The sequence below is a fragment of the Callorhinus ursinus genome, unplaced genomic scaffold (assembly GCF_003265705.2).
Source record: "Callorhinus ursinus isolate GAN/ISIS: 27379988/994484 unplaced genomic scaffold, GSC_fseal_2.0 scaffold32, whole genome shotgun sequence".
NCBI lineage: Eukaryota > Metazoa > Chordata > Mammalia > Carnivora > Otariidae > Callorhinus > Callorhinus ursinus.
The window spans coordinates 17,296,643-17,308,849 of record NW_027397094.1 but is presented as its reverse complement, the minus strand read 5'-3'; the positions used below and the strand labels follow the sequence as shown (position 1 = coordinate 17,308,849).

The window sequence follows — 12,207 nt, the reverse complement described above, 5'->3', positions numbered from 1 at the left end:
TCTCTCTTCCCTAGTCCAGGAACCATCCACCCCTCAGGCCAGGTAACCCCCTGCCCCCTGTTCCTTGCTGGTTTGTGCTCACGTTCCCAGGTCTCCGGCAGCATGGGATGAACCGTCCTTGTCCCGCTGAGCGGCTGCTGTCCTCTCTGACCACCCTCCCATCACACAGCCCTGCTCTCCCTCAGGCACCCTCGCTCTAGACCAGTGGTCCCCAACTTGGCCTGGCGGGGGTCGGGGGGGGCGGGGGGAGGAACCAGCATCCCCACTTGACCCCAGCGGGCGAGGCTGAGGTTGGGTTGCAGCCCGATGCTGCTGGGCTGACTCCCTCCCTGGAACGTGTTCCGATCTGAGCCTCTGAACCTAACCTGACCCGTCCCTCTGCCCCACGCCCCGGCATCCCACAAAACCTATTTCTTCTTTTTCCAAACACCTGATAAGCTTTTAAAATACTGCCCAACTACCTTTTCCTTTCCTGTGTCCCCATCCCACTGCTAGAATGTAAGCCCCAGGAGGGCAGAGATCTTGGTCTTGTCAGCTGTCCCTAGAGGTGCCTGGCGCCTAACCAGCCCCCAGGGTGCAGTTGCTGGAGGATTTCGGCAGCAGGGCCTTTCCCTTTCCTGGCCCCCGTGACAGGAGGGTTTTATGGTCTTGGGTGACTTGCTTATTGTTCTCTCTCCTTGCTCTGGATCAGCAGAGACTTTGTGGGTCCTGCTCACTGTGTATCCACAGTGCCTAGAATACCGCCCCACCCCAAACTCACATTTGTTGACTCAACTCTGCCCTTTGCACCCTCATTTGCGGCTCATAAGGTGTACTCTGCTGCCCTCTGCTGGGAAGACATGGGAAAGGCGTCATCCCAGAGGAGGTGGACGCATTCCGGGAAGGCAGGGGGTGGACCGAAAATTTGGTTTGGAAGATGATTGAGCCAAGGTCAGACCAAGTGGTTAAATACTTCCCTTTTGCCTTTGTAACACCGTTGAACTCAGATAAAGCCGGCTACGTCTTCTCATTCTTCCCGCCCTTCTACAGTCTACAGCTGGGCAACAGTCCCTCCGGATGTCATCCCGTCATCTCCATGAATATACTTATCTTGCAGGTCATGGGTCTCGATTTTGGGGTTTGATTACTCATGGTCGCTAGACTTTTTGTCCTGGGGGATGGTAAATGTGGCCAGAAAGTGACTGCTACCACAAGGTCAGGTTGCTGCGAAGGGCTGGGGCAGCCAGGTGAGGGCATCCTGACAAGGCTTACTCCATCTTCTTCTAGTTCCTGGGACTGGGGAGAGGGGTGTGGGGGCCACTCAGCCCCTGTCCCCTCATCAGGGTGTGCCTGGTGCAGAGCATCGTGTGTCCAATTGTCTTTGACTTCTTCAGGAGGTTCCTCCCTCCAGATTGATCATTTCTCCTTTAGGCACAAATTTTAACATCATGGACCTCACACTCTCTGGCCCCATAGCATCGTGGTGATTAAACTGGGGCGCAAAATTGTTGGGCTTGCACCTATTGGCGCAAGACTCTCCCAGTGGCAAATCCCACAGCACATTCATTTTGTGAAGTCACATTCACACCTAACCTCTCTATGGCACAAACAGATCTCTTAACACTTCCTTTAAAAACATTCTGCCCCAGTGACAGAATGTGGTTCGGCCAATGCATCCCCACTTCTCGGTGAGAAAATATGGTCATTGTTCCTGGCTTACTTTTTTTCATATTCTGTTATTACTCTGGTGACATGAGGTATTTGTGTGTGTGTCTCCCACTACTTGGCAGTCCTTGATAGAAAAGACTGTTCTTGTTCATCCCTGGTATCTAGTGGTTTAGAAGAGCTCAATAAAAGTTTCTTTAATAAATGACCTTTGGGGGGCGCCTGGGTGGCTCAGTCGTTAAGCGTCTGCCTTCGGCTCAGGTCATGGTCCCAGGGTCCTGGGATCGAGCCCCGCATCGGGCTCCCTGCTCCGCGGGGAGCCTGCTTCTCCCTCTCCCACTGCCCCTGCTTGTGTTCCCTCTCTCGCTGTGTCTCTCTCGGTCAAATAAATAAAATCTTTAAAATAAATAAATAAATGACCTTTGGTCCACTTTCCTCTGCTGTCCCCTCTCTCAAACCAGAAAGCAGCTGTTGGATTTTCTGAGTATTCCCATGAGCCCCAAGGGACGGCATGGAAGGCTGGGCCCCGAGGGTCAGTAATGTAGATCTTGTCATCCATTCCTGGCTCTAAAGGGTCTTCTGTCTCCTTGTTGAAGAGTCTCTCCTCTTTCTCCGGTGCCTCCGCCCTTGTGATGTTTTGATACAAAGGATCCACATCCCCCACCCCTCCTTGAGAGGAGATGAGAGGCCCCATGGGGCAGGGAGACTTGAGAGCCAGGATGCCGGAGAACAGAAAGGAAGAACCCAGGTACCAGGAGGAATACCCCAGACTGTCCCCCCCGCACTGAGCGGAAAGTCAGGGAATGACTCTGGGGCTCACCAAAGTTCTGTGGGGAAGAGGGAGGAGGGGAGGGACGGGGCGAGCGGCGAAGGGGAGGGCTGAGAAGGTGGGAGAAAGGGAGGGAGAAAAAGAGAAGGGGAGACATTTGCAGGCAGAGAGGGGAGTCACCAACTGTAGAAAATGTCCACCTCAAGGCTCAACAGCACACAGTGAAGTAAAAATCAGCTCGTCAAAAAGTTGGGCAAGCAAAGATCTGAAATCTTTAAGATTTTAGAGGAGTGTTTAGAAATTATTTTTGGACAAAATCAGAGAGGGAAGCAAACCGTAAGAAGCTCTTGACTCTAGGAAACAAACTGAGGGTTGCTGCAGGGAGGGGGCGGGCGATGGGGGTCGCTGGGGGCACGTGACGTAACGAGCACTGGGTGTTGTATGCAACTGATGAATCACCGAACTCCACTCTGAAACTAATAATAATTAAAAAAAGAAAATTACTTTTGGCTTACAGAAGAACTTAAAACATTGTCAGTATGTGCTGTGGTGTTTTAATTCTGATTTTGAGTTGAAAAGCACACACTTCTCCAAATCTTTGTATTCTTCTGTAATGAAGTGTAAAAAGAACCCTGGAAAGTGGGATCTGACATTTTGCTATACATTAAGATTTTCTATGTGGATGACAATTCCCACCTTCTGGTCTTGTAGCCTACTGCCACCGCAGCCAGAGTCGCAGGTGACCCCTTTGCTTTGTGGATGTCCCCACACACCCTAGCTCTCAATCGTAAGCATTTTTCCTTGCCTCTCTCACTTTGCTCACAAGGACCTCCCTTCTGATGCTTACTCCAGTTTCATGCTTCCAATTCCAGAAGCTTCTGAAAAAGGGGAGGATGACGGGCAGCGGGGATGGCAGCGGCTGAGGGGGCACCAGGCTGCACAGTCCGGCCTCCGATGCTGGAGACCGTTTGATCCCACCTGCCCCCCCGGCCCCCAACATGAACAAGATGGCAGGGGGAGATAGGGAAGGGCCCCATAGGAACACCCCCCTGACTTTCCCCAGGATCAGCAGCAGAGGTGAGAAGGCTCAGGTGTCCCCAAGACCTGCCATCCCTCTTTACCTTTGGGAGAATCCGCAGGGTGGGTTCGCCAGGCTTTGTCCAACTTCCGCTATTGTTCATGATGCTTTTCATGAATTTCCTTCATCATATCCTCCCGCCCCCAGAAGACACCACCAGAGAGAAGCAAATGCAATATCTCTGATTGTATTTCAAAGTTGCTGACTATAGACAAACTTTGCTGCAGAAATAAAAATCACATGAGATACTGGAATTAAATCACGTCTATATGTATGTGTATGTGTGTGTGTTTTTATGTATATGCCATACTTCATGTTTTAGAATTCAGAATTTAGCTCATGAGATACAAAATTTGTAAAAATTTATTGCAAGCATGTCTTAGTGTGAAATCAAAAACTTGACAGAAGGGTCGGCTTTATCTTCACCAAAGGGATGGGGCGTAGTTGTGTGAGATCCCGAGGGCTACAGAGGTGCGGTTCACGATAAGATTAAAATTTTGCTCCTGAAGATTCTTCACGGAAAACTGTAAGGAAAAGCAAGATAAGCGTGCAAAGAAATTTTCAAATAAAATCTCAATCTTTCCAGATTCCTTGACACGGAGTTCGCTGTTTCTGATGGCAGCTATCCCTGAACTGGGAGGAAGTGGGAACCTCCGTTTGAGAAAGAGGAAGAAGGAAGGCGAGCAGCTCGGAGCTGGGGGCATCCTCCAGAGAGAGGCAAGCGTCTTCACACTTGGGTTCCTTCTTCATCGCCAACAGCCTCTGCCCGGGAGCCGGGAGTCAGGGCTTGGCTTCATGGCTATCTTCGGCTCCTCTCGAGCAGGGATGTCTTGCTCAAGCCCACAGCCTGGGGTTAAGGCCACCTCCTGCCCACAGAACGCCCTCTGGGACCTTCCAATGTTGTGAGCCGCCTCTGGTGGAAGACATTCAGCAACGGGCAGAGTGGTCCCTGCTTTCTCTGGAGTCCTGTCCCAGTGTTGGGCAGCTCTAGACACTGGAAATCGCTCTCCCCTCGGAGCTGAAGCCTGACTCCTGGTGACATGCACCACATGGAAAAGGGGACTAGGGAGTCTGGAGACAAACGCCACGTTCCCTCCTGAGTCAGTGCTTCACCACCCAACTTAAGTCACCCCGTTTTCCCAATTGCCCCTACCACCTTGTTTCTATGGGGACCCACTGTCCTCGACTCCAGGACCCCCTAACTGGTCGTCTCTTCTTGTAGGATGGTGGCCAGCCCTGGACTCATGCCTGGACTGGCACAGGATCGAGTGCAGCACTTGTTCCACTTTGGACACCGTACTTCTACTGATAAGTACTGGTAAGTACTGATAAGGGGACACACTGTAAAAAGCCACAATAAGCTATGTATGGCATTATGTTGAAATGGATGAAAGTGACTACAAAATGCTTCAATAAAACAATCCCAGAATCCCACAACTCCAGATCTTAAATTTACACTTAAAAAATGTATGCAACTGTTCTGTTCTTTCTTATCTATTGAAATAACAGACACCACATACCCTGCATTCTTCTTTTGTTCATTCCTTCTACATTCTATTCACTGGGAGAAAGCTCTCAATTATGAAACTCAGTGCATTTTTATTTTTTTGTTATCTAACTAAAAAAAAAAAGTGGGGCACCTGGGTGGCTCAGTCGTTAAGTGTCTGCCTTCGGCTCAGGTCATGATCCCGGGATCCTGGGATCGAGCCCCCATCGGGCTCCCTGCTCAGTGGGAAGCCTGCTTCTCCCTCTCCCACTCCCCCTGCTTGTGTTCCCTCTCTCGCTGTGTCTCTGTCAAATAAATAAAATCTTAAACAAAAAAAAAAAAGCAGTTCACTCATTTCTCCCACTCCCCGTCCCCTATCTCCGGCAGCTACAAATCTGTTCTCTAGATCTATGAGCTTAATTTATATATATATATATATTTTTTCTGGATTACACATATAAGAGATCATACAGTAATTTTTTAAATTTATTTTTATTATTTTTTATTTGAAAGAGAGCAAGCAGGGGGAGTAGCAGAGGGAGAGGCAGAAGCAGGTCCCCCACCGAGCAGGAAGCCCTATGTGAGGCTCCATCCCAGGACCCCGGGATCACGACCTGAGCTGAAGGCAGACGCTTAACCGACTGAGCCACCCAGGCGCCCCCAGTATTTTTCTCTTATTTCATTTAGCACTAACTCCCTCAAGGTCCATCCACATTGTCACAAAAGGCAGGCTTTCATTCTTCTTAAAGGCTATATAATATTTTATCTGTTCATTCATCGATGGACACTCAGGTTGCTTCCATGTCTTGGCTGTTGTAAATCATGCTGCAGTGAACATGGGCCTGCACATACCTTTTCAAATTAGTGTTTTCATTTTCTTTGGATAAATACCCAGAAGTGGAATTGCCAGATCATATTGTAGTACAATTTTCTTTTAATCTCTATGCCCAACATAGGACTTGAACTCACGACCCTGAGATCAAGAGCTGCATGCTTTACTAATGGAGCCACCCAGGCACCCCCTGGTAGTAGTTTTTAATTTTTTGAGGAACAGATGCACTTTAGAAAGACGGCCAAGGCTAGGGAAGAGCTAAGAGCTAAAATCTCATCTTCCCAGTGAATGATTTTTTTCTACCACTATTTTTGTTGAAGTCGTGACCCTTTCTTATTGAATGAGGTGGGACGTTAGAAGTTAACTGGGGACAAGCAAACCCTCACACCGGTTGTCAGGCTGGAGAAGGAGGTCAGTACCCTATTTCCTTGGAGAAAATAGAACCAAGTATAAGCCACAGGGAGAATGGAAGGAATAAAAATTTTGTAACCGCATGTTGGTATTTATAAGAAACTTTCTTTCTGCTGGGTTATGACTTCTGGGAGAGCCTTTGGGAAAGCAGAGCTTTCTGCTGGGTTATGACCTCTGGGAGAGGACCACTTTTTAACTTGTTCACACATGGTGCCATGCTTTCCAGAAACATTCTGGAAAATGGGCACCTGTGCATATTTGGCACCAACATAATTGGCTCTCGGGGCAATTACACTTACATGTAATTGACTGCATGACAAATTGGCAGTTTTTGGTCAGATATAGTCTGGCTCCAGCCTTCTGAGGAGGCTGATTCTGTTCCTTTCTGGAATATGCCAAAGCCGTATCTGGTGTCTTTTCTGGAATATGCCACCCCTATACCAACCAAGGTGTCTCGTGCCTGCCAGGGTGAGTGCCCCAAATTTCAGAGAAGGCATGGGCTGCAATGCCAACTGCCACCTCCACCTCGTGGGTGGGTCTGCCCGCCTCCCTCACTGCCCGATGCTGAGGCCAGATTCCCGAGGACAGTGGCACTGCACGGCCATGCATGATGACCAGAGCCTCCCAGCTCCTGTCCTGGCGTCTGCGATCTTCTCTGCAACAACCGTAGAGTTCATTCGATTCTGGTGGCTGGGCCTTGTCTGATGGAGCCAAGAAACCGGATGTCTTTGCCCAGAATGATCCAGACACCAAGGTTTTCCGATGTAACTCACCTGAGTTTTGAAATATGGCCTTAGTATTATAACGTTCCCCATTGACCACAGTCAGACCTTGTTCAAAACTGAGGCTTTGGGGGCAGCAGAAATGTGGGGAGAAGAAACAACATGAATGAAATAAAGAAACTGATCAGGAAGGCGGCAAATAGAAGCTCACCCACGTTCCCTTCTCTGAAGGCTTCCCTTACCTAATTCTGAATATTGTCGCAGTCCTGGGACTGGGACTTAAACCACATAAAGCTCAGGGCATCTGGTCTAAGAGAGCTTTTCTTTGGAGAAGCGTCTCGGCTTCTGTTGTTTTATTTTCCACAGGGATCAGGAAGCTCCTTATTCTGTTTTTTAGGCCCTGCAGCAAAGCGATCCCACAGGGGAGCGTGTGCCGCTGAGGCAGGCCCCAGGTAGGTCTCACCGGCCAGGGATGCACAGGTGCCCACCTGCTCCCGGCCTTTGCGGAGGCTGTGCCGGCACCCCCTCTGGTGACAGCCACTTCCTTCCCCCGGCACCAGCAGGCACCAGCTACTAAAGCAGCCAATCTAGGGCCAAGCTGAGGCCTTCAAACCCACGGGGATCCTGGAGCCAGGTGGATTTTAACTGGAGCGATTCCCCAAGGCTGTCAGCCTCACATCGGTGGGGCAAGGTCCCCCTGCTTGCAGGTTTTCCTAATAAGTACTCCACGTCACTTTTTCCTCCTTCCAGAAGGACAGAAACTCTTCCCAACCCTGCAGGGGCTCCACTAGAAGTTTGCTGTCTGCTTCAAGCATTCACAAACAGGCATCTACCACTTAAAACCCAGAGCACTGAAATGGTGTAAGTCCCCCCTCTAATTACTTGGTAACGCAGAGTCACCCACCCACCGTCCCAACGGTGCCTCTCTGGGAGGATGTGGATGACAATGCCGACTAGAAGAAACAAGGAGGAATCCCGTTTGGCAGGCAGGTGGGGGTTTTCTCCCACACAGGCACCTAGAATACAGCTGTGCTCATAGGGCTGGCTTGTGCACTTTCTCTCTGTCAAATAAATAAATAAATAATTTTTGGAAGATTTATTTATTTGAGAGGGAGAGAGAAACAGCATGAGAGGGGTTGGAGAGGTAGAGAGAGAGGGAGAAGCGGACTCCCCGCCGAGCAGAGAGCCCTATGTGGGGCTCGATCCCAGCATCCTGGGATCATGACTTGAGCCAAAGTCAGATGCTTCACCGACTGAGCCACCCAGGCGCCTCTAAATAAATAAAATCTTAAAAAAGAAAAAAGACTTAACCGAATTTTTTTTTTTTAACTGCTCAGGGGCATAGGATACTAAAAACAGTCCCAGATCCTACACACTAGATGATAGAACGAGAAGTCAAGTCTTAAAAGAGTAGCCCATACTTTTGTCCCTAACGTTGGAAAGAAATTCACATGTTAACAAAAGGGATCAGCATCTAAATAGACTTTTATTTTTTCCTTTACTTATTTGGACAGAAAAGAAAATTCATCAGCTTTCATCAGAGTCTCCCCAAGTGTTGGAAACACATTAGACTCAGAAAGAGTGGACCTCGTAGAAAAGCATCACAAATTAAAAATATATTTCTCCATGTGGTAAAAGTGCTTTCAATCCAATTAAAGGATACGGCGAAGGTGTTCTGAAACACAATTGAAAATGTGGCCTACAATCCGTGGCATCGAATTCAAACCACAGGGCGAGGGGGATCCTCATGAACCTAGGGTACGGAAATGACATGGAGCTGAGGAGCATGCTGCCGGCAACACCTGGAATCAACTGAGTGTGAACAAGGAAGAAAGTCCCAAAGCCTGAGTAGAATAGATTTTGCATTTGTAAAAAATGAGGGGGCTACATAAATTGAGGTGCAGGGGGTCGAGTAACTCCAGAAGTCACTCTTTCTCATCTGTGGGGGATGGTCAGACCAGTGGGCGAGCCGGGTTGAGGCCTCCCCCGGAGACACACGGACCCGGGCTCCCAAGGAGCCCCGGATGCTGTGGGAAGTCAGCGGAGCCCTTGCTGCTGGCTGCTGGGTGTGCAGCTCTCAGTCCCCGGGCGCGCGAGCCCCCGGCCCTGCGGGACACCACACCCGACGGAGCTGGGGGCCCCGGCCCATCGCAGGGCTCGGGTGTGCTGGCCACAGGGCCCCGAGGGTGGACAGGGGTGGACACCGCCAGGTCACTGCACACGGGGCCGGGGTGGCGGGGGGTGGGGCGGAGCAAGCGTCCTCCCCAGACCTTTTGTTGTTTGCTTCAGCAATACTACACGTTTTCGAAACAAGGAATTCTACCAATGGCAATGTCTGTGACAAAGCATAAGGCCCACAGACCCCCCCCCCTCCCCAGGATCCTCGATGGAATGGAACCACGTCCGTTCTGGAAGCCAGCTGCCCCCTCCAGCCCGGTACAGTCACAGGGCCTGGAATGCCGAACTGTGCTCATGCAAGGAGTCACGGCTGGGGTGGGGGAGGGGGCGGTAAAGAAGGGGGATATTTTCCTTTTACAGAAGATCTTAAGCAACAGTAAGAAAATAACCTGAAGATATATTTAAAAATAAAAAATAGCATCACACATCACTGCGGTTCTGTTGGCATTTCCCCTTTCCCCCCACCCCCCGCCCCGGGCCACCAGCCAGAGAAATGAAATGAGTAGGGACGCCTCGTTTATTAATCAGAATTGGCAACCGCTCCCCCCATTTCATCCCTGCATTTTCACGGCACCCAGTTTGTTTCTTGTTCTAGGAGACCCGTTCTGAGTGGCTTGCACGGCGCAAGGACCAGAGAACGCTCCAGTCTCCTGCACACGCCCGACCGCCTTAGCATGACCTGCTCGCTTCCGGTCACCTGCAGACACGGCACGAGGTGGAACCCGGTCGCACACGTCTTTACACCCTCACAGAGCAGGCCCTTCTAGCGGAACACACTACGGCACATCCCATCCCCGGTGCCTCTGGTGGCGACAGCCTTCCCGGGTCCCCCGTGCTGAGGTGAGCTCCATGGGTGTCCCGAGGATGCGGTGCCCCACGGGGCAAAGGCCACCGACAGCGCCCGGGCCCGCATGTAGAGTCTGGGTGCGGCGCCCATCCCGGCACCGGGTGGGCGGCTTCTGGAGGGAGGACGTGCTCTTCTTTGAAGGGGAACCGGGAGAGCAGCCGTCGTCTGACCAGGCCCACCCTGGGCCCTGCGGAGGCCGGGCCCACCCCCTTCCCCCCCCCACCCAGGGGCGCCCCAGGGCTCTGGCTGGGCAGGTCGGAACGGCAGGCTCTCTCCCTCCTCCTGCCTCCCGGACCTGGTCCTCACCTAAGCCTGGCCGCGGTGGCATCAGTGGGCTGGTGAGGCCTCCTCCAGGCCCAGCAGCTCCCTCACCAGTCTCTCGCCAAATTGCGCCCGGCTGTACCTCTTCACGTGGTAGGCATCGGACATCTTGTAGAGGATGTAGGCGTTGTTGATGGCGATGCTGACGGCGAACCAGAACACCTGCTGCCAGGTCTTGTTCGGTTTATGAGAAATGAAATACCTACGAGGACAGAGGGATAAGAGAAGCTGACCCCAGGGGTTCACGGGCACCCGTGTCGGGGGGGGTGGTCCCACAGGGCCTCATCACGGTCAGTGCTGCCACCGAGGGGCCGCGGGGGTGGGAGGCAGGCTGGGGGCTGGCTCCCGCTGAGGCCCTGTCACACTGAACTTGACCTGAGACTAAGAAGATGAAAACCATTCCTATCAGAGGACTGGCTGGGAGTGGGGTCGCTGAAGGAGATGCTGGAACAGGGAGCCAGGCCTTCCGTGGCGAAGCTCAGAAGCTCCGACCCGAGCTTTGCCCAGAGCCCTCCTTGGATGCCGCGTCCCGGGCACACTGAACTGCCTCCGCGTCCCAAGGGCAAGTTCACCCTCAGCTGCAGGCGTCTGCAATGTGTCCCCTCCTCCCGAGTGCACGTCTCTTTGCCACCCCCGCCTTCCCTTCAGGTCCAGGACGGATGTCACCTCAGGGAGGCCCCTCCAGGGCCAACCCAGCTTAGGACTCATCCCTGCACTGTGTCCTCCATCGCATCTTTGTCTCTGCACCAGACTGAGGAGTGTTTGAGGGTCAGTATCTTCACCACCACCAGCCCAGAGCGGTCCTGAACATGTTTATTAAATCAACGCGGATTTCTTTGTAGTAACCGCCTGGAATCAGCAGGTGCTGAGCACACAGCTGGCGTGCAATAAACATTTGCTCAAGGACTCCCAATGGAGTGGGGCTCCCCTCCGAACCTAGGCTCAGTTTTCCAGGGAGAACCGGGTCCTCGGTTTTCTCTCTTTGCCATGAAATCCAGCAGATTCCCCTCCAAGCGGACTGAGTAAACGCCCACCTGTCTTTGGGGTTGCTCCAACTTTGTTCTAGGTTGTGAGGCTCGACCCTGGCAATTAATAGTCACATTCAGGTTCACTAGCAATCGCTTCTTGAGTTCCTGTTACGGCGCTGTGGGTGTGCACCTGCTACGGGCATCCAGAGTGGAAAGAGTTATGTAACCTGTGCTGGAAACCAGGGCTCAATGTGATGGGGCCGCAGCTGTGAGGGACGGGCGGAGGGCAGTCTGGCCGGGGGACGGAGGGTGCAGGCTAGACCCGAGTGAGTGGAAGGAAGGGCCCCTCGGGGCAAGGGTGGTGGGGGAGGAGGCAGGGTGCCCGGGCGGGAGGGGGCTGCACAGGTGAGCCCAGAGGCCGGGACGAGGGCTCAGGAGTTTGTCTCACAGGGGCTTGCTCCGTTCATTCTGAAGCTGGGAGGTTCCTGAGCACCCAGCAACCTCTAGTCCGCACCCGTGAGACCGCAGGAGCCCTCCCGTGGCTGCGAGCCGCCTGCTCACTCACTTGCTGTACTTGTCATCGTATTTGCAGATGTAGCTAAGGTGCGCAGCAAATGCCTCCACGGCCAAGGGGCAGGGGATGCCCCCACTCTTCCTCTTGATGATCACTCCTGCGGGGAAGAGAGAAGCTCACAACCCCTCCCGAACGGTCTCCTGCACACGCCCGCTGACGAAGGTGCCTAGCTCCACCCATGCAACAGGGACCCGAGGGGGAAGGGCAGAAGATGGACCCCGGTCCCTAAAAGCCCCCGGGGACGTGAGGAGAACATAAAGTTAGGTGAGTGTGTAGGGGTGCTGCGGGCACGCGGGGTGATGGCGGGCCCAAAGGTGGCTTTAAGTGGCACCGGGGAGGGCGCCACACCTGGCAGGGCCTTCAGAGAGCAAAGGGGA

The 12,207-nt window shown here is 52.5% G+C and overlaps 1 protein-coding gene across 6 annotated transcripts in view; it reads right to left on the bottom strand.

Annotated features, from left to right (window-relative positions):
• Window positions 1-3,785: 3,785 nt before the first annotated feature.
• PGBD5 (piggyBac transposable element derived 5) overlaps window positions 3,786-12,207 on the bottom strand; it is a 107,128-nt gene continuing 98,706 nt past the window's right edge. The window contains exons 6-8 of one of the 6 annotated variants that reach the window (XM_073879071.1): window positions 11,822-11,927; window positions 10,274-10,490; window positions 3,786-4,015 (exon numbers count right to left, since the gene is read on the bottom strand). In XM_073879071.1, coding sequence (XP_073735172.1) covers window positions 10,295-10,490; window positions 11,822-11,927 — 302 coding nt within the window. In that variant the 3' untranslated portion in view covers window positions 3,786-4,015; window positions 10,274-10,294. Of the gene's footprint in view, window positions 4,016-8,033; window positions 10,491-11,821; window positions 11,928-12,207 lie in introns of those variants that run through there. The other 5 variants (XM_073879067.1, XM_073879068.1, XM_073879069.1 and 2 more) reach the window with 5 other exon arrangements.